Raw genomic sequence first — 20,332 nt, forward strand, 5'->3', positions numbered from 1 at the left:
CTGACTTCAGGATTGTAAGAGAATGAATTTGTGTTAAGTCACTAACTTTGTTGAAAATTGTTATCACAATAGGAAACTAAAATAACTGATGCTAGCAAAGTTTATTTTCCCTCTATTCTTTTCATTTCACTTTAACCTATTTATGTATTTATATTTCAAATATGTTTTTGAAAGTAAGCATATAGTTGAGTCCTGCTTTTTTATCCAATATAACAACTGTGCTTTCTAACTGCGAGTGTCTTAACCATTTATATTCAGTGTGATTGTTAACATATGGTTGGGTTTGAGTGTATCATCTTCTTATTTTTTTTTTCAGTTTTTCTCACCTGTTCTTTATTTTCTTTTCCCTCTTCTACCTCCTTTTGGATTAAAAATGAATATTTTTGTTAATCCATTATATCATCTGTGTTGACTTCTTAGTTGTGATTCTTTATTTGTTAAAATGTTTTTTTCAGGGTTTATAGTGTACCTTCAACTTATCATGAGTGAGTGAGTGAGTGACAGTTGCTTAGTCATGTCCAACTCTTTGCGACCCCATGGACTGTAGCCCACCAGGCTCTCCTCCATCCATGGGATTCTCCAGGCAAGAATACTGGAGTAGGTTGCCATTCCCTTCTCCATCAACTTATCACAGTCTACCTCCAAATGGTATCTCCTCACATAAATTTTACAGTGGTATACTTCCATTTCTCCCCTAAAAGTCTTTTATGTTATTATTGCCAGGGATTTTACTTTTATGTACATTTAAAATCTCACAATCAATTGTTATTTTTGTTTAAATAGTCAACTATTCTTTAAAATTGATTAATAAGAAAAAATCTGTATTTTTATCCATCAGTTTAGTCACTCAGTCATGTCCAACTCTTTGCAACCCCACGGACTGCAGCACTCCAGGCTTACCTGTCCATCACCAACTCCTGGAACTTGCTCAAACTCATGTCCATTGAGTGGGTGATGCCATCCAACTATCTCATCCTCTGTCGTCCCCTTCTCCTCCCGCCTTCAATCTTTCCCAGCATCAGGATCTTTTCCAATGAGATGGTTCTTCGCATCAGATGGCCAAAGTATTGGAGTTTCAGCTTCAGCATCAGTCCTTCCAATGAATATTCAGGACTCATTTCCTTTAGGATGGACTGGTTGGATCTCCTTGCAGTCCAAGGGACTCTCAAGAGTCTTCTCCAACACCACAGTTCAAAAGCATCAATTCTTTGGCACTCAGTCTTCTTTATGGTACAACTCTCACATCCATACATGACTCCTGGAAAAACCATAGCTTTGACTAGATGGACCTTCATTGGTAAAATAGCATCTCTGCTTTTTAATATGCTGTCTAGGTTGGTCATAGCTTTTCTTCCAAGGAGCAAGTATCTTTTAACTTCATAGCTGCAGTCACCATCTGCAGTGATTTTGGAGCCCCCAAAAATAAAGTCTGTCACTGTTTCCATTGTTTCCCCATCTATTTGCCATGAAGTGATGGGACCAGATGCCATGATCTTAGTTTTCTGAATGTTGAGTTTTAAGCCAGCTTTTTCACTCTCTTGTTTCACTTTCATCAAGAGGATCTTTAGTTCCTCTTCGCTTTCTGCCATAAGAGTGATGTCATCTGCATATCTGAGGTTATTGATATTTCTCCCTGCAATCTTGATTCCAGCTTGTGCTTCATTCCACATGATGTACTCTGCACAGAAGTTAAATAAGCAGGGTGACAATATACAGCCTTGACATACTTCTTTTCCAATTTTGAAAGGGTCTGTTGTTCCATGTCCAGTTCTAACTATTGCCTCTTGACCTGCATACAGGTTTCTCAGGATACAGGTAAGGTGCTCGGATATTCCCATCTCTTTAAGAATTTTGCACAGTTTGTTGGAATAATTTTTATACATATAGTCAACAATTCCAATGATCCTCAAGGTGTAAATGCAGATTTCCATTGAGTGTCATCTTTCTATTGCCTGAAGAATGTCCTTTAAAATTTCCTATAATATGGGTCTGCTGATGATGAGTCCTTTCAGCTTTTGCATGTCTAAAACTTTATTTCACCTTCATTTCTGAAAGATATTATGTTGGGTATGGAATTCTAGGTTCTAGTTATAGAATTCTAGGTATAGAATTTTTTTTAGTACTTTAAAACTGCTGCTTACATTGTTTCCAACAAGAAATTTGATGTCACTCTTATTACATGAAAAAAAACAGCTCTTTTTCCTTATCTACATATTTATAGTCTTCTGATTTCATAAATGACTGAATATTATTTCATTGGTTATATTGTAATTTGTTAACTATTCAATTTAGGTTGTTTCTAGTCATTTTAGTATAGTAAACAATGCTGTGATCAACATCCTTATAAAATATATCTACATATTTGAGTAAATATAGCCATAGAATAAATCCCTGTAAGTAGAATTGCTGATTCAAAAGAATCGTGATTTAAAATTCTGATGAATATAAGTAAACCACCCTGTAAAAAGACTGAACATACACTATTATCAAAAACATATTTTGTCACATTCCTGTCACTGGGAATTCTCAAACGTTTACTGGCATTCTCTTAGGAGAAAATTACACCTCTTAATTTGCATTTAAGTATGAATGAGATGTTAATCTTTTCAGGTATTTATATATTTTTTTCTGTGAATTCCCTGTTCATATCCCTTACCTATGTTCTTTACAGTTACTGTTTCATAAGAGGTTTTTTCATACAATTGTAATTAACTCCTTGTCATTGTTATTAATATTTCTTCTGTGTTTGATGACTGATTTTCTTTAGGATATTTTTCCATACAATTTTTTAAAAATTTATGTAGTCAATTTTATCATTCTTTTCCCTTCTGGCTTCTGGGTTTGAGTTGTTCTACACAAAGGCTTTTCCAAGATTGCAAAAAGATTCACTTGTCTTTTCTTCTAGAGCTTTTTTTAAACTCTTTGGCCAAACTGGAATTAAATTTGATATAAGGAATGCTATAGGGATCTAATTTGTTTGTGTTTTTTACTACTTATTGCTTAGTTCTCTTTGCCACCAATTTTAGATGCTATATTTATCACAGACCTGACCCCATATTCCCATTGTATCTGGCTTCTACATCTAAACACTTTATTCTGCTTCTTTGGTTTATCTGTCGATTCTTGTGCCAGTATAAAATTATTTTAATTTTTATTGCTCTCCTAATTGCTTTCATATTATGTGCTGGTTCGTTCCTCTCTACTCTCTCTTTGTTCTTATTTTTTTCAGAATTTTCTTGGCTTATTTTTATATTTACTTTTCCAATTGAAATTTTATATTATTTTCAAGCTAGCCTCCAGTACCATAAAGCAAAAAAAAAAACCAAAACAATTAACAAATACATGAAAATCTGTTTCTGATTGCACTGTCACGCATTTACAGAATAATTTAGGAAGAAGTTTCTTACAATACTGAATCTTTACTGTCAAGAATACAGTCTTCTTTCCATTTATTCATCTTTTTTACATTCTTCAGCATAATTTTTACACTCTCTTCATGCAGGCATGGCAATTTGTTATCAGGTATATAAGTAGGTATTTTCTCTCTTTTATAACTATTATAAATGGGATCTTCTTTTATATTTTGTAACTGTATAATACATATATGAAAGATAATTATTTGTCATCTTTTGTTTTATTGCACTTTTTAAAGCTTTTTAGCTGGAAATAATTTCAGACTTATATAACAGTTGTAAAAATAAAACAAAGGATCCACCCGTTGTTAACATTTTGCCACCACTTAAATCATTCTCTCTATATATATATACATGCACACAGATATATATACACACAGAAATAATAATTTGTATATACCATGCTCCCTTACTCACTAATACTTAAGGATATATTCTCTGAAAACAAGGACACTACATTACATAATGATCAAATTAAGAAAATTCAACACTGATAAAATATTATTCTTTAATCTACAATCTATATCTCAATTCTACCAACTGTCTCACTATCTATTATTTTGTAACCAGTCTTTCTAGGTTCTTATTATTTCTGACAGTTTTAAGTTCATTCTTTCAGGTTTTACATATAGGAACAAAGAAATAACATCTACAAACATAATACATTTGACTTCTTTCCTCTATTTATTCTTCTGGGTTTAATTTCCCAAAGCCTATGTTGGCTAGTCATACCACAAAGAAGTCAGACATCTGAATCCAAAAAGGATTCTGAGATTACTGTCTTAAAAGTACAAGTATAGAAAATACGTGAGCCTATGAGGTAGAAGTTAAGGATACTGACTGAGCCACCAGGGAAGCCTATGACGTAGAAGGTAAGGATCAAGTCCTAGTTATACTACTGATGAGCTGCACAGTGCTGGGGAAAATCCTTAACCTTTCTGAACTTCCTCATCAGTAAAACGAGAAAGTTGAGACATAATAATCTCTAAATCCTTTTCATTACCAAAATTCTGTTTCTGTAAGTTACTTATTAAAGAAATAAAACACGCCTCACCTGCAGGTTTTCTCTTTTTCTTGATCTGTTCTCCGTTCTTGAGCCTGGATGAAGGAACAGTCTTCCTTTTACCTTCAATCTTTAAAGCAGGATTCTGTATTCTTAAAAACCAAACGTGTTTTTAAAATTACTATCATGTTCTCCACAACCATTCACAGAGAACCATACCAAATTTTTGACTAATTTTTTTTAAAACCCAAAGGTATCTTACTAGGCTATTGTCATGCATGATGGCAGTTTTATATATGGAGATTGCTCCTGAGTAAGCTGCAGAAAATTCTGTGATATACATGCCAGTTATTATAGTTTCTAGGCTTATCTTTGTGTCATCTATCGTATCTCTCCTTTAGGGACAGTCAATCACAAGTGTGAGTATTTTGAGTCTCTTGTCCTTCACTCCCCACCTAGGCATGCCACTATCTACTCTATTTACAACTTCTAGGGAAAAAGAGGAAGGCTATCTGCAAGAAAGAGAGGACTTGCCATGTAGTATGGCACTGATCAAAAACCGTGAAAGACTGAGATAAGAACAGACATATAGATCAATGGAACAGAGTAGAGAACTCTAAAATAAACCTACTTATACATGTTCAATTAATTTATGACAAAGGAGCCAAGAATATACTGTGGGGAAAGGATAGTCTCTTCAATAAATGGTGTTGGGAAAACTGGGCAGCCATATGTAAAAGAAAAAAACTGGTCAACAATCTTAAACCACATATAAAAATCAACTCAAAATGGAGTAAAGACTTAAACACAAGACTTGAAACCATAAAACTCCTAGGAAGAAATGTAAGTAAGCACCTTGACATCAGTCACGGAAATGATTTTTTGGATTTCACAACAAAAGCAAAAATAAACAAGTGAAACTACGTTAAACTAAAAAGTTTCTGTATAGAAGATGAAACTATTAACAAAATGGAAAAAAAAAAAAACCTACCAAAGGGAGAAAATATTTGCAAATCATATATCTGAAAAGGAGTTAATATCCAAAACATATAAAGAACTCATACAACTCAACAACAAAACAGAAAACAAATCCTATTAAAAAATGTGAGAGGAGCTAAAGAGACATTTCCAAAGAAAGCATCCAAACAGCCCACAGGTACATGAAAAGGTGCTCAGCATCACTAGTCATCAGGGAAATGTAAATTAAAACCACAATAAGATATCACTCCATACCAGTCAGAATGGTCATTATCAAACAGTCTACAAATAATAAATGCTGGAGAGGGTGCAGAGAAAAGGGAACCCTCATGCACTGTTGCTGGGAATGTAAATTACTGCAACCACCATAGAAAACAGTATGGCGATTCCTCAAAAAATTAAAAATAGGACTACCATATGATCTAGCAATTCCACTACTGGGTATCTATTCAAAGGAAACAAAATCACCATCTCAAAATAATATCTGCAGTCCCATTTTCACTACAGCTTTATTTATAACAGTCAAGACATGGAAGTAATCTAAGTATCCAACGATGGATGAATGGATAAAGAAAATGTCACACACACACACACAATGGAAAAGTATTCAGCCATAGAAAAGAAGAAAATCCTGCCATTTGTGGCAACACAAGTGGGCCTTGAGGGCATTATGCTAAAAGAAGTAAGCCAGGCAGAGAAAGACAAACACTGTATGATCTCACTTATATGTGGAATCTAAAAAACAAACAAACTAATAGATACAGAGAATAGACTGGTTCTGTAGGTTAGAGACAGGGTGGGTAAGTGAAATGAGTAAAGGTGGTCAAAAGGTAGTAATGTATAGCATGGTGGCTATAGTTAATAATACCATATTACATGTTTGAAAAGTTGCTAAGAGAGTAAACCTTAAAAGTTCTCAACTCCCCAAAAAAAGAATTTGTAACTATGTGTGGTGACGGATCTTAAACAAAGAAAGAAAATTAGCATTAAGCTAAAATACAACAATTTCCCATTACTTTATCCTAAAAAAAAGAAAGTAAAGGTGTTTTTTGGGTTTTTTTAAAATTGCAAAATAAATGTAACAACACTGAAAAATGAAGTTCTTTACTTAGACATAACTGTAAAAAAGCAGAGACATTACTTTGCCAACAAAGGTCTGTCTAGTCAAAGCTATGGTTTTTCCAGTAGTCATGTATGGATGTGAGAGTTGGACTATAAAGAAAGCTGAGCACCAAAGAATTGATGCTTTTGAACTGTGGTGTTGGAGAAGACTCTTGAGAGTCCCTTGGACTGCAAGGAGATCCAACCAGTCCATCCTAAAGGAAATCAGTCCTGAATATTCTTTGAAAGGACTGATGCTGAAGCTGAAACTCCAATACTTTGGCTACCTGATGCAAAGAACTGACTCACTGGAAAAGACCCTGATGCTGGGAAAGATTGAAGGTGGGAAGAAAAGGAGATGACAGAGGATGAGATGGCTGGATGGCATCACCCACTCAATGGACATGAGTTTGAGTAAACTCCGGGGGTTGGTGATGGACAGGGAGGCCTGGTGTGCTACAGTCCATGGGGTCGCAGAGTCAGACACGACTGAGCGACTGAACTGAACTGAACTGTAATCTTACTCTAATGTCCCAAGCATAAGTCTATAGCATACCTGAAGTTCTCAGTTGAAGAGCTATTACTTGTTTGATCCTCACAGCCAAGTATTTTGGGTAAAATTTTTTCTGGCATCTTATACATGTCATCTGTGGGCTTTACATCTCTGACTACTTTCAGTCTAGATGATCTCCTTAACACATGTAGAGTGTCCTGGTCAGAGCTATTTTCCACCAGATTTGAATTTCTCTTATTATTTACTGGATCACAAGAGGTGACATTTTGATGAACCAAAGCTTGCAATTCAAATGGATTTAGGTCTTCTAGACTCTGTAATAAGATGCAAATACATATACAAATGATTACAACAATTCAAAAAATAAAATAAAATTAGAAGAAATTAAGTTTTATCTTGTCCTTTGATTACACAAAAATGACTCATAAGATGAAAATATAAAAACCCACAGACATATGTGAAAAGAATTAAAATTTCATATTAATAGAATAAATGACAATATGGATTTAAAAGCCTAACATTAAAATACATTACTTGTATTACATAAGTAACATTCATCCTTAAAACTCAAAGGTAGGGAATTCCCTGGCAGTCTAGTGGTTAAAACTGCCTTCCAATTCAGGGGGTGTGTGTTTGATCCCTGGTCGGGGAGCTAAGATCTCACATGTCTCAAGGTCAAAAAACCAAAACATAAAACAGAAACAATACTGTAGCAAATTCAATAAAGACTTTTAAAAAATGATCCACATCAAAAAAAAACATCTCAAAAAAAATACATTCAAGGTTAAACCTAAGGTCACTCTGGGTGCTTTCATTTCATAGGAAATGAGTAGTACAAAATGATGATTGGCACATAAAAACAGCAAAAATATCATGCCAGGCCAGATCAATGTTCTATTCAGTCTAGAATTTTGCCATTTGACAATAATGGTAAGTGGTATTTGTGGGACAAGATAGTATTAGTATATAACTTTCATTACACTGATTTAAAATGTTAGCCAGTATATCATGAATGGCTCTAATGTCCCCTTAATAATCCATTATGGATTTAACTTTCATGGGGATACATGTTTTTGTACATATCATGTAAACCTTTCTTGAGCTTATTTATATATCCAGCATGTGAAGCTTCACAAGGTAACAAATTTCATATTTTTATTACAGCTAAGTAAAAGACTATTTAATTTGATCTGCCGGGAGAAATATCAGTAACCTCAGATATGCAGATGACACTACCCTTATGGCAGAAAGCGAAGAAGAACTAAAGAGCCTCTTGATGAAAGTGAAAGAGGAGAGTGAAAAAGTTGGCTTAAAGCTCAACATTCAGAAAACTAAGATCATGGCATCTGGTTCTATCACCTCATGGGAAATAGATGGGGAAACAGTGCAAATAGTGTCAGACTTTATTTTTGGGGGCTCCAAAATCACTGCTGATGGTGATTGCAGCCATGAAATTAAAAGACGCTTACTCCTTGGAAGGAAGGTTATGATCAACCTAGATAGCATATTGAAAAGCAGAGGCATTACTCTGCCAACAAAGGTCCATCTAGTCAAGGCTATGGTTTTTCCAGTAGTCATGTATGGATGTGAGAGTTGGACGGTGAAGAAAGCTGAGCGCCGAAGAATTGATGCTTTTGAACTGTGGTGTTGGAGAAGACTCTTGAGAGTCCCTTGGACTGCAAGGAGATCCAACCAGTCCATCCTAAAGGAGATCAGTCCTGGGTGTTCATTGGAAGGACTGATGTTGAAGCTGAAACTCTAATATTTTGGCCACCTCATGCGAACAGTTGACTCATTGGAAAAGACCCTAATGCTGGGAAGGATTGGGGGCAGGAGGAGAAGGGGATGACAGAGGATGAGATGGCTGGATGGCATCACCAACTCGACGGACATGGGTTTGGGTAAACTCCGGGAGTTGGTGATGGACAGGGAGGCCTGGCGTGCTGCGATTCATGGGGTCACAAAGAGTCAGACACGACTGAGCGACTGAACTGACTCTAAATCTATCTCCTTTCTACTTTTATGAAGACTTTTTTTTAAGATTGCCTAAAAATGGCAACCCACTCCAGTACTGTTGCCTGGAAAATCACGTGGACGGAGGAGCCTGGTGGGCTACAGTCCATGGGGTCGCTAAGAGTCGGACACAACTGAGCGACTTCACTTTCACTTTTCCCTTTCATGCACTGGAGAAGGAAATGGCAACCCACTCCAGTACACTTGCCTGGAAAATCCCATGGATGGAGGAGCCTGGTAGGCTGCAGTCCATGGGGTCGTTAAGAGTCGGACACGACTGAGCGACTTCACTTTCAAGTTAAAGCTTACTCTATCAACATTAGTCATAATTTCCTACACTTTACTAATATCACCTCTTTTTAGATGAGAATCTTGGAATGTTTAATTTAATCCTCATCTCCTATCCCCACGATTAGTTTCTCTTTTTCTGGATTTTTAAAAATATTATTAAAAAATGTATGTATTGAAATTTTTTGACCAGAATTGCATGCAGTATTATTCTAGGTATGTATGTTATGTGAATAACATGAGCTTAGTATCACGTTATTTAAACCTTTCAAGAAATGTTCAAAAGAGCATTTTGGTAAGAGTCAGAAGGAAAAAAAAAATTCAAATGACCTAGTGAACTGGTTAAATAAATTATATGTATTATTTTATACACACAATATATATATGTCCACACAGTGGAATAACACTCAACAAATAGGAAATGGCAACCGACTCCAGTATTCTTGCCTGGAAAATTCTTTGGACAGAGGAGCCTGCTGGGCTATAGTCCATGGGGTCCCAAAGAGTCTGACATGACTTAGTGACTAAACAACAGCAACAAGTAGTGCTACATTCGTTGACATAGAAAGATAACCAAGATGTATTATTAAAATTTAACAACAAGTTACAAAGCATTATGTATAATATAATCCCACTTATATAAAATAAACTTACAGAGACTGTGCATAGAAAAAATGGAGACATACAGTAAATTGTTAACAATTATCTCTGGTAAGTGGAATAGTCGGAGACTTCCTCTTACTGTAATGTTTGATTTTTTTTTTTATAATGAGGATGTATTACTATCATAATCAGGAAAAAATTGCCAACATGAAAAGTTGGTAAGTTGGTTAAGTGATAGTCACCGGAGGGTCTCCCAGCATAAAAGTCCAGGAACTCTAAACCAAACTGTGTCACCTGACAGTATCCTCAGCCACGAAAAGCAAAGCTGTACTGAAGCCAGGCAGACCAACTACATTTCCCTCTTCTGGAAGACCAACTGAGTTTATGTCCAACTAGAAATTAACATGGGGTATCTTACCTCTACTTTGCACTCAGGTAGACATAGCAATTTTCTGAGCTAACAGGGAAAAAGTCTGAGAATTTTTTCTTTCGTCTATATAAGCAATGTGATAATGATGTATCTTCTCAGGTTTTCAGAGGAGAACCTTAACTATTTTAACATTCAACTCTTTGAAAACTCTACCCTGGGAACTTTCAAAAAGATCACTATATGCTTCAAAGTCAAAAAGTATCTTCTGAGTGTTGCTATTTAGGTAGAAGGTTTGAATTTAAAATAAAGTGTATGGGCAATGAAGACTTGTTAAATGTCACTATAAAAGGTAAAATTGTCAGTTCATACTTACGCTCACTTGCTGCACTGAAAGATGCTTGTCCTGCAACTCAGCTAAAGTGGAATCTTGTTCAAATGGTGGAGTAGAACAAAGAGTCTCAAAATCCACCTCTGCTATCTGTGTACAGTCTTCACCGGGCTCCACTCCTGAACATTCATTTCCAGCACTGAGACTGATACCTCCCTCTTTCCTGTGACAGTTGGGTTCCACCTTGGCTTCTGACAATGTGTTTAAGGCTGTTGATACCTCAACTGGCAATGAATCATCTTTTCGGTCTTCTAGAAAATCTCTGTGACATGTCAAAGGTATTGATATGGAGCTTGAAGAGTTGCTCAATGGGTTCGCCAGCTCTCTAGGTTCAGAATCATTCATTATTCTAAGCAGTCTTTCCTCCTGGATGATTTCTGGTGATGTGAGTATCCTTTCTAAGGCAGGCACAAAAGTTTCAAGAGAGCTTTCTTCATCTTTGTTTTCTTCTGAAGTCATGGTCAATGTGCCTTCCTCCCTAGGCTCCTTCTCTGGCTCTATTAATGACTTCTCCTTTACAGCAAATGTATCAAATTCTTTAATAGAAGTATTTGAGAGAAGGCTTATTTCAGGAGAGTCTCTGTCTCTATTAAGTTCCTATATATTCCAAATAGAAGTTACATCATTAGTACATATACAAAAAAGTGTTTAAAATGAAAATGTTATAGTTTTCTAGTTCACCATGTTGCTAAGTTCCACCAAAAAGCTTTATCAGCTTTCCTCCCTTCCATAAATAAAAATATTCTTTATTACTTTCTTATACCAAATTACTAATGACAGTGAACCCATGGTTAAACATTTAATAGTGGATCGAGGGTAAAACTGGCTGGACCATAATTACAGATGACAAATTATCTATTCATTTAAGTTTAAATTATCTGGGCTGAGAGAAGAGGCAGAGATAACATGGATAGTTAAACTAACAGATAACCTAAAAACTTCACCACAGTTAATGGTTGAAATATTCTCCCTTGCTAAAAATCCCTGTTGAATTCTATTAAAACTATTAACCAGGAATAAAATTGGTGTAGTTTCACCTTCTTTTTGTTCCCCACCTCTGTATGACTATGTAAATGTGAAGTAAAAAGGCCAAAGGATAGGAGGTCAGTGGGGAGAAAAGGAGAAATGAAAACACAGATCTATGCAAATATTCTAAGCTCTATAAATAAATGGTTCTGACCTGTGGTTATTTTAAACAGAAAGCACAAAACTACAAAACTATTTTGAGAATAGATTTGTTCTCAAAATATTTCCAGTGATCAAAATATTATTAGACTTCTTTTGAAAGTGCTTTTAAAATCATTTATAAGCCATTTAAGAAAATCAGTTTCAATAGCTTAAAAGCACTAAGCTATTTTTCAACATTTCAAATTGTTAATTTGCATAACCTTAAATAACAGAATGGGTTTAAGTGACTTTTGCCTGTTTCTAAAAATCAAGTCCACCTTCACTGACATACCACTGCATTGTAATTTGTAAGCCCTCTAATACTGATTTGATTTGAATAAGAGAAGTGAAGAACATTTTATTCTCCCTCTCCTCCTTTTCTACCTGCCACCATTTATAGTCTTTGTACATAGCATCCAGAGCTTAAGAAGATATACTTACTTGTTAGCAACGCAAGCTATAAATTGCTCAGAAAGACAAAAGAAATTTAGAAGGAACTGAAGAACTGGATCCTATCCATTCTTTAAACATGTTCAAGATTTCCTTCCTATTTGAAATCCTTGTATCTACTAAACTCAAGGCCCTAGATCAAATAAAACTTACATATATATTGAATTAAACTCTGCCCTAAAGGAACTTAACTCTTAAATTAAAATTGAAGGCATTAACACATGACATTAAATAAACTATAAACAATATAAAAAACATGGCACTAACTCAAATTAATGGCATAAACCATATCCCTAGTGTTACAAGAATAAGTTTTCTGCAGCAGAAAAAGAGGAGGCAGTGAAGAGTTTTCAAGATAGCCTAAAATTGGTTAAATAGGTTTCTTTACCACAAGACTTTTCAAAACGTGCGTTATCAATCTCTGAGGAGACTTTAGCATACAGTGCTTTCTAAACTTCTTTGCTCAAAAAATCCTTTTTCTCAAATATATTAATGTCATAGGAGGCAAGTGATAGGTAAATACTGACATAGTAAATAATGAATGCTAAATAAAGAGGGAGCAGTTACTTTGGTCAAGATCACTAAAGTCATCTGGGACAGATCCAACGAGATGGTACTTAAGCCAGAAATTAATGATTTGTGAAGGAATAAAAGAAGAGAAAAACACACATTTCTTAAGCACCAACTAGTACCAAACACCATGAGCTATCATTGCTCACAGCCCTCATTGTAATTCTATGAAATGAGTATCATTTTCCATATATCACACATGAAAATGACATACTTCCCTTGGAATGCAACCTATGTAGTTCCAAATGTTATGCTTTCTCTTGCTTTCTGGCTCCTGACTTGAACAAAGGCATAGAGGTGGGAATGTTAAGGTATACCTGAGATGAAGTAAGGTACAGCTATGACAGGGTTAGCCTGGGGAGGTCCTTGATTGTTGGAGTCTGTTATGGGCGGAGCCAGTCTTATTGTCCTCTGATTTCCCATAGCACCAAGCAGAAAGCAAAGCCAAAACAAGCACTCAGTACATGTTTATCGATTAGCAACTGGAAGATGAGAAAGCAGTATCCAACAGGAAATATCAAAAGAACGAGGGTAACAGATGTAAGAAAAGTGTCCTCATGCTTTCTGTCTGTCTGAGGCAGCCCAGACTGAATGGGGGAATGAAGGGGAAAAAAATATTTGCAATTCACAAAAAACCTTGTGAACAGTAAAAGTCTGCTTTATTCCAAAGAAGGATTTATATGAGTTTTCATGAAAAATACTGGAAAATGATTCCCCTTAAAAAAACAAAACACTGAAATGGGTTGTTACACAATTCTATTGAGATGGTCTAGTCATATTTCTGCTTAGGGGAAAACTTAAATGGGCTTGATACTTATTAATATTATTTTTAAAAATCTAAACCCAAGATCTGAGTAGCTAACTTCCATTATACAGACCAACCTTTTCTGGGTGTGTTAACACTTCAGGATTTTCAGCCTCAGGTCCTAGAAGATAACATTATATGTTTTCATTCCAGTTTTATTAAAGCAATAAAACATACTGTCTCACTCAGCATTTCTTAATCACATAACTTGAAATGATTTCTTCAGACATGCATGAGATACATCAAATATTTTATAAATGTTGTACCACTTTATTAAAACTATCATGTTAGCAATAAAGTTGTGAAATTCTTCCATTCCTTAAGAAATACTTCACATGAAGCAAGATAAAATTATAATTACTTGGAATTAATCAAATTAAAAACCAACCTCTCTGGCTTCCCTGGTGGCTCAGGAATAAAGAATCTGCCTGCCCATGCAGGAGATACGGGTTTGATCCCTAGTTCGGGAAGAGCCCATGTGCAGTGGAGCAACTAAGCCCAGGTGCCACAACTACTGGGCCCATATGCCATAGCTACTGAAGCCTGCAAGCCCTAGAGACCATGTTCCTCAATAAAAGAGAAGCCACTGCAATGAGAAGCCCAAGCACCACAACAAAGAATAGCCCCCAAGCAACCACAAAAAGCCCACGTACAGCACCAAAGACCTAGGGCAGCCAAAAACAGAAATAAATAAAATTATTAAAAACAACAAAAAAACAAAAACCTCTCTACTTTGGCTGAGTCCTTCTAAGTATCTGCAACTACATGAGGAAAAATCATATCTACTTTCTCAGTGTCATCATCTTCTCCATTATATGTAATAGAATTTAAATGAATTAATATGGTTGAGTTAAGCATAAAAAGGAACATTCATGTAAGGGCCAAAAGGAATCAGAAAATGTCCTAAATGTACATGTATTAAAAATCTTTATTTCTTAAAGTCATTAAAGTTTTTTATACATTTTGCTATAGTTTTATATATATATAGAGAGAGAGACTACACTGCTAACATTTTTTGAGTACATGAACTCATGGTTTTTTTCACAACGTATTTCCATAAACCAAAATCATTCTTTGTTTTTTTCCTCAACTAATTTGCCACAGGTTGGACAGTGGGAGCACAACTGATCTAGCTCTTTATCCTTTTAGCACTGCCCCCAGATACACTTGAAAACATTTTTGTTTTCCAGCAATGGTAAGATGGTTCAGATCCATCCTATCTTCAAGCTCCAGATCAGCTACCCTTTTAGGATCCCTGGTTTACTTGGCATTAGTACACCCACAGCATCCATACGACTGGCACTCAGCAGGCTCAATACATATTTGTTAAAATAATGAATAAATAATATTACAGACAAAATCCAGGCACTAGAAGTACCTAGTTGAGAGCTGGTGCTGGGCTTAAGTGGTAATTCCATTGTTACAGTGGCAACAAAACAGGAGAGAGCAGAACTTTTAAAACTTTTCAATTTCAACTATCATGTCCTTGTACCTTTTCTTATAATACAAGGTTTCAATGACCACTAAGAATATTTACTACACTGTCATACAACATACTTAGGAGACACTCCAAAGAGAAAGACAGTCATCCTCTAATACAGCTGAAATCAAGCAAATGACCCGCTATGAACAGAGAAAACAAACACTGTTTTTAAATTTGAGCCCCTGTGCAAGTCAAAAGAGCAGACATATGGAGGAGCAAGTACTGACTGCACCTGAGCTGCTTCTCACGTGAGCAGCTTCAAGCAGCACGATCCAAGGTCAACAGCAACACTGATTTCATATGTAAAAGTGTATGACAGCAATTACCATAGACCAGCCTAGTTGTAAATAAATCCATATCTAACTAAGGTTTCTATTTTTAGGCAAACACAAATTCACTTTATATGACTCTACCCATAAAAGCATACCTAGACTACTTTGGTGGTTCAGTGAAAGTTCAGCCTGGGGAAATGATACCGTGAACACTGGATGACTTTTTCTAAACATCAGGGAAAAAAAAAACAACCAATCAATTAATAAATAAATACAAAATTTTAAGTAGAAAAAAACTCTACTGTTTCTCATTCAGATACAATTTAAATTTCTTTTTAATTTAAAGGAATTTCAAATAGGCTTTGTCTTTGCTCCATCATTCTAGTTACTTTTACAATTACTACCAATTTATTAACATGTAAATTTCAAATGGCTTCAAAACTGGAGAGAGCCAGAATATTAAGGAATGAACTTCAGGAGTGTAAACAAGCTAAAGTACACTTAGATCTGAAAGTAACTTTGGAGATGACTGTCTACCAAATACAGAGGTGGGGTGAGAGAGAAAAATTTGTCCTAATTCACGTAGCATGGCTATTTAAATCCTCAAATACACTTAAAGTTTGTCATTATAGTTTAAGATGTAAGTGAAAGTAATGAGAAAATTCTCAGACATTATTCACCTTACTAGTATTTCACAGCAAGGGAAAAAGGGTAGGAAATGCTGAAGGGACGAGATTACAAGTAAAATAAAGGTCATGCTTAATCTACAATTTTGATCATCTACCCTGGGATAATTAAAAGTTAATTGAGGAAAAGCAATCAGTAAACTATTTTTTTCTCAATCTAATTTACTATTCAAATGCATCAAGATATCTTCCTTAAAAAAAAAAACAAAAAAAAACCCGCTTGTTCCAGTTGTTTTTAACAGTTTTCATGCACCAGGCATAGATACTTGAATCCTAAGCAAGAATAATAAATTGAACAGTCTCTCCTGCCTAAAAAATAGACGCAATCAATATAAGCTATCTTGAAAATGAAACTGCTCATACAGAACAATTCCCATGAGTCAAACAGAAAAAATGTCAAGTTTTTTCCTAAAACATGATTATGAGTACAAGCTGATCTAAAATAAAACCAAATCATAGTCTGAATCAACAACAGGATTTTTTTTCCTTAATTATAAAAGAGAATTTTGAAATTAGAGCAAACTTTCACCTAAGTTATTAAAAAACTTATTTATATTAGACATAGTTTTTTATATTAGACAAGACTGCAAACAACATGCATGTCCAATAAGAGAAAAATGATTATATGAATTATAGTATAAGTTATACAATGAAATAATGAGGCCATTAATGCATGTTTTTTAAAAATATTAAAGATGTGAAATAGTAATTATGACAAACTACCACTTAAAAATTTAAAAACAAGAGGAATTCCCTGGTGGCCCAGTGGTCAGGAATCCAGGCTTCCACTGCAGGGGTCAGGGGCTCAGTATCTGGTATCTGGTCTGAGAACTACGAGTCCGCAAGCTGCATGGTGAGGCCAAAGAAAGAAAGAAAGACAAACAGGAAACAAAACTATCTGCAGACGAATCTCAACTTGGTTGAAAATACGAACAAAACAAAAATATATAGAAAGCCTGAAATAAAATGTTCCAAAATGTTAACAATGGTTCTTTCCAGGCAGTGAGATTATAGATGCTGTATTAGTCTTTTCTTTTTTCAATTCTGAAGATGAACTTATATTGCTGATATATTCAGTAAAAGGGTGATTCTCAAACTTTTGGTCCTTGGACTCCTTTATAATCTTAAAAATTAGTGATGAACTCAAGGAGTTTTTATTTATGTGGCTTATATTTACTATACTTACATGTTAAAAATTAAGATGGAGAAAAAATGTTAAATAATCATTAATTTAAAAATAACAGTAATAATCTAATAAATATATTTTATTAAAATTATTGTATTTTCCAAAATGAAAAAGTTAGTGAGAAAGTTTCACATTTTTAAAAATCTCTTTAATATTCAGCTTAACGGAAGACAGCTGCCATCTGAACTGCTACAACACATTCAATCTTTTGCCATGTATTTTTTTATTTGAAGTATATTACAAAAGTCTGGCCTCACACAGACATGCAGTTGGAAAAGGATGGAGAACTTTAGTAGCCTTTTTGGACAATTGTGCATATTATTTTTAGATAACTTACCAAAACTCCAGAAGCAATCATTTCCTTAAAGGTTACTGGAAATGTGAAAATTGAAACAAAACCAACCAACTTTTGTCTTGGTCTGTCTTGCACTTTGAACAGATCTTTCACTTGTCTGTGAATGATGTTGTGATATCATGCATTGGTCTTTCAGAAAATACTCATGTGTTAAGCTATGCAGATCTTACCTATATTGATACATTTTATTATAAAAATTTCAAAAAGGTCACCTTCATAAATATTTCCACCAATCTTACCAGAAAGTTCAAGAAAATATCTTCCATTTACTTGCATAAATAACCAGTTTGTCATTCTTTCAAGTTAAAAAAAGTAAACCAAGTTTTTGGGTTTTTTTTTACAAATCTTGTAACTCAAACAAGTGCTCTTAAGAAAACTATCACACTTTAAACAGAAGTATAAAAAGATACATATTCAAGGTAGAAATTTAATAAAACTAACAACTTTTCTGCTTCATCAAATGCACTAAGTAAAACTGGATTTGTTTTTTTTTTTTTTTTTCTTTTTTAACTGCAAGTACATAGCCGGGAAAAACACAGGACTACTAGTGCTATTTGGTGCCCCTGCCCTGCTTCCTACTAAAGCTCCATCATTTTATCCACTATTTGCTTTAGCACTATAAGTGTAAAAGTTAATACCATGACATAAGCAAATAATGTGTTGGCATTATTATGAAAATAGTTTTGATCTCACGGACCCTCTGGAAAGTCTCAGGGACTCCCGGGGGTCCACAGGCCATGCTTGGCTTTTTTTTTTAAATTTAAAGGACAAGGTCTCTTTAAATATAATAGTTCTATGAAGTCTAATTTCAATAAGCTCTACAAATTGTTCCTTCATGTTATGCTATAAATTTGCTTTTTAAATAATCTTAAGTCAGAGAATCAACTTAACCTGATTCAATTTTGCTCATGAAATAAAACTTATCTAGAATGTTCATAAAATAACATATTTATGCTGCTAGAGGGACAATCACTCAAAAACATACAATAACTCTAAAATTCTTAAGAAAAAGACTTATTTTATATGTGTAAAATGATTTTAAAAAATCTACAATAATCCAAAAATCATTATACTTACTGTAACAAAGCTTCATTTTGTTCTATTTCATCCTGAGGTTGCTAGAAAGAAAAAACATTTATGTTCAACTGAGGAATGCTAAGCTAATACAACAACTAAAAAACTTAACATTTAATATAATCCTTATGTTATTATTTCTTAGATTCTTTTTTATGGAGGCAAAATATACATAAGATTTACCATTTTGACCATTTAAAAAGGTACAGTCCTTTGACATTATGTATAGCCCCACTGATGCATAATCATCACCTCCATTTCAAGAACTTTTTGATCTTCCCTAACTGTAACTCCATATCTAAATAACTTTCCATTCACCCTTCTCCCAACCCCTGGCATCCATGCTTCTAACCTTCTTTCTCTATGGATGTGACTAAGTGCCTCACATGAAAGGAATCATGTAATACTTGTCCTCTTGTGACTGGCTCACAATAAGTAATAATATTACTCATTATAACGTCTTCAAGGTTCACCCACGTTGTAGCAAGTATCAGTATTGTGTTCCTTTCTCAGGCCAAATAATATTCCATTGTTCACATTTCATCTATCTACTCATCTATCAACGGACACTTGGGTTGCTTCCATGTTTTGGCTACTGTGAATAATGCTTCTATGAGTGTGGGTGGACAAATATATTTTCACGTCCCTGCTTTCACTTATTTGGGTATATACCCAGAAGAGGAGCTTTTAAGTCATATGGTAATTCTATGTTTAATTTTTTGAGGAATCACCATACCATATTTCACAGCTGCTGCACCGTTCTACATTTCCCACCAGCAATGGGCAAGAATTCCAATTTTTCCACATTCTCATCAATACTTGTTATTTTATTTTGCTAATAGCCATCCTAATGCATGTGAGATGGAATCTCATCACGGTTTTGATGTGCATTTCCCTAATGGTTAAAGATATTTAATATCTTCTCATGTATTTATTAGCCATTTGTACATCTGTCTCTCTCTCTTTTTAAGCTGCACTACACAGCTTGTGGAATCTTAGTTCCCAGACCAAGGATAGAATCCAACCTCAGCAATGAAAGCCCCAAGTTCTAACCACTGGACCACCAGGGAATTCCCTATATCTTCTTTACTGAAATATCTATTCATGTCCATTGCCCATTTTTTAGTCAGGTAGGTAGTTGTTGTTATGAGTTTCCATATATTCTGTGCATCAATCTCTAATCAGATTTATGATTTACATATATCAACACGTTTTCCCTTTCTTCCAGTTACTTTTTCACTCTGTTCACAGTGCCCTTTGATGCAGACAGGTTTTTAATTTTCATGAAGTCTAGCTTACCTATTTTTTATTCAGTTGCTTATGCTTTCGTATGCATGAAATCACTGCCAAAGAGAATGTTATGATACTTTCTCCCTGTATTTTCTTCTAAGAATTTTACAGGTTTGGCCCTTATGTTTAGTTTTTGTCTTAATTTCTTTTTATAAAAGAATTTGTGGAACTTAGGTAATGAGAAAGGGAGTGTTTCTTCTTTTTATTCCTAGTTTTCTCCTTTTCTTAGTTCATTAATCCATAATGGTTCTGATGAGACATTCTTGTCAGGTTCTGAGTTCTATATTTCTCCTGAGGGCCAAAAATCATACAATCTCTGTGTC

General features: G+C 34.7%; 1 protein-coding gene across 2 annotated transcripts in view; it reads right to left on the bottom strand.

Annotated features, from left to right (window-relative positions):
- Nucleotides 1-20,332, bottom strand: part of ANKRD31 (ankyrin repeat domain 31) — a 140,022-nt gene that overhangs the window by 96,698 nt on the left and 22,992 nt on the right. For both annotated transcript variants that reach the window (XM_081513904.1, XM_081513903.1), the window contains exons 5-10: nucleotides 18,723-18,763; nucleotides 15,574-15,644; nucleotides 13,741-13,784; nucleotides 10,657-11,268; nucleotides 7,052-7,323; nucleotides 4,468-4,568 (exon numbers count right to left, since the gene is read on the bottom strand). In XM_081513904.1, the coding sequence (XP_081370030.1) occupies nucleotides 4,468-4,568; nucleotides 7,052-7,323; nucleotides 10,657-11,268; nucleotides 13,741-13,784; nucleotides 15,574-15,644; nucleotides 18,723-18,763 (1,141 nt within the window). The remainder of the gene's footprint in view (nucleotides 1-4,467; nucleotides 4,569-7,051; nucleotides 7,324-10,656; nucleotides 11,269-13,740; nucleotides 13,785-15,573; nucleotides 15,645-18,722; nucleotides 18,764-20,332) is intronic.

This window comes from Giraffa tippelskirchi, chromosome 7, assembly GCF_054371585.1.
Source record: "Giraffa tippelskirchi isolate mGirTip1 chromosome 7, T2T-mGirTip1v1.2.pri, whole genome shotgun sequence".
Classification (NCBI taxonomy): Eukaryota; Metazoa; Chordata; class Mammalia; order Artiodactyla; family Giraffidae; genus Giraffa; species Giraffa tippelskirchi.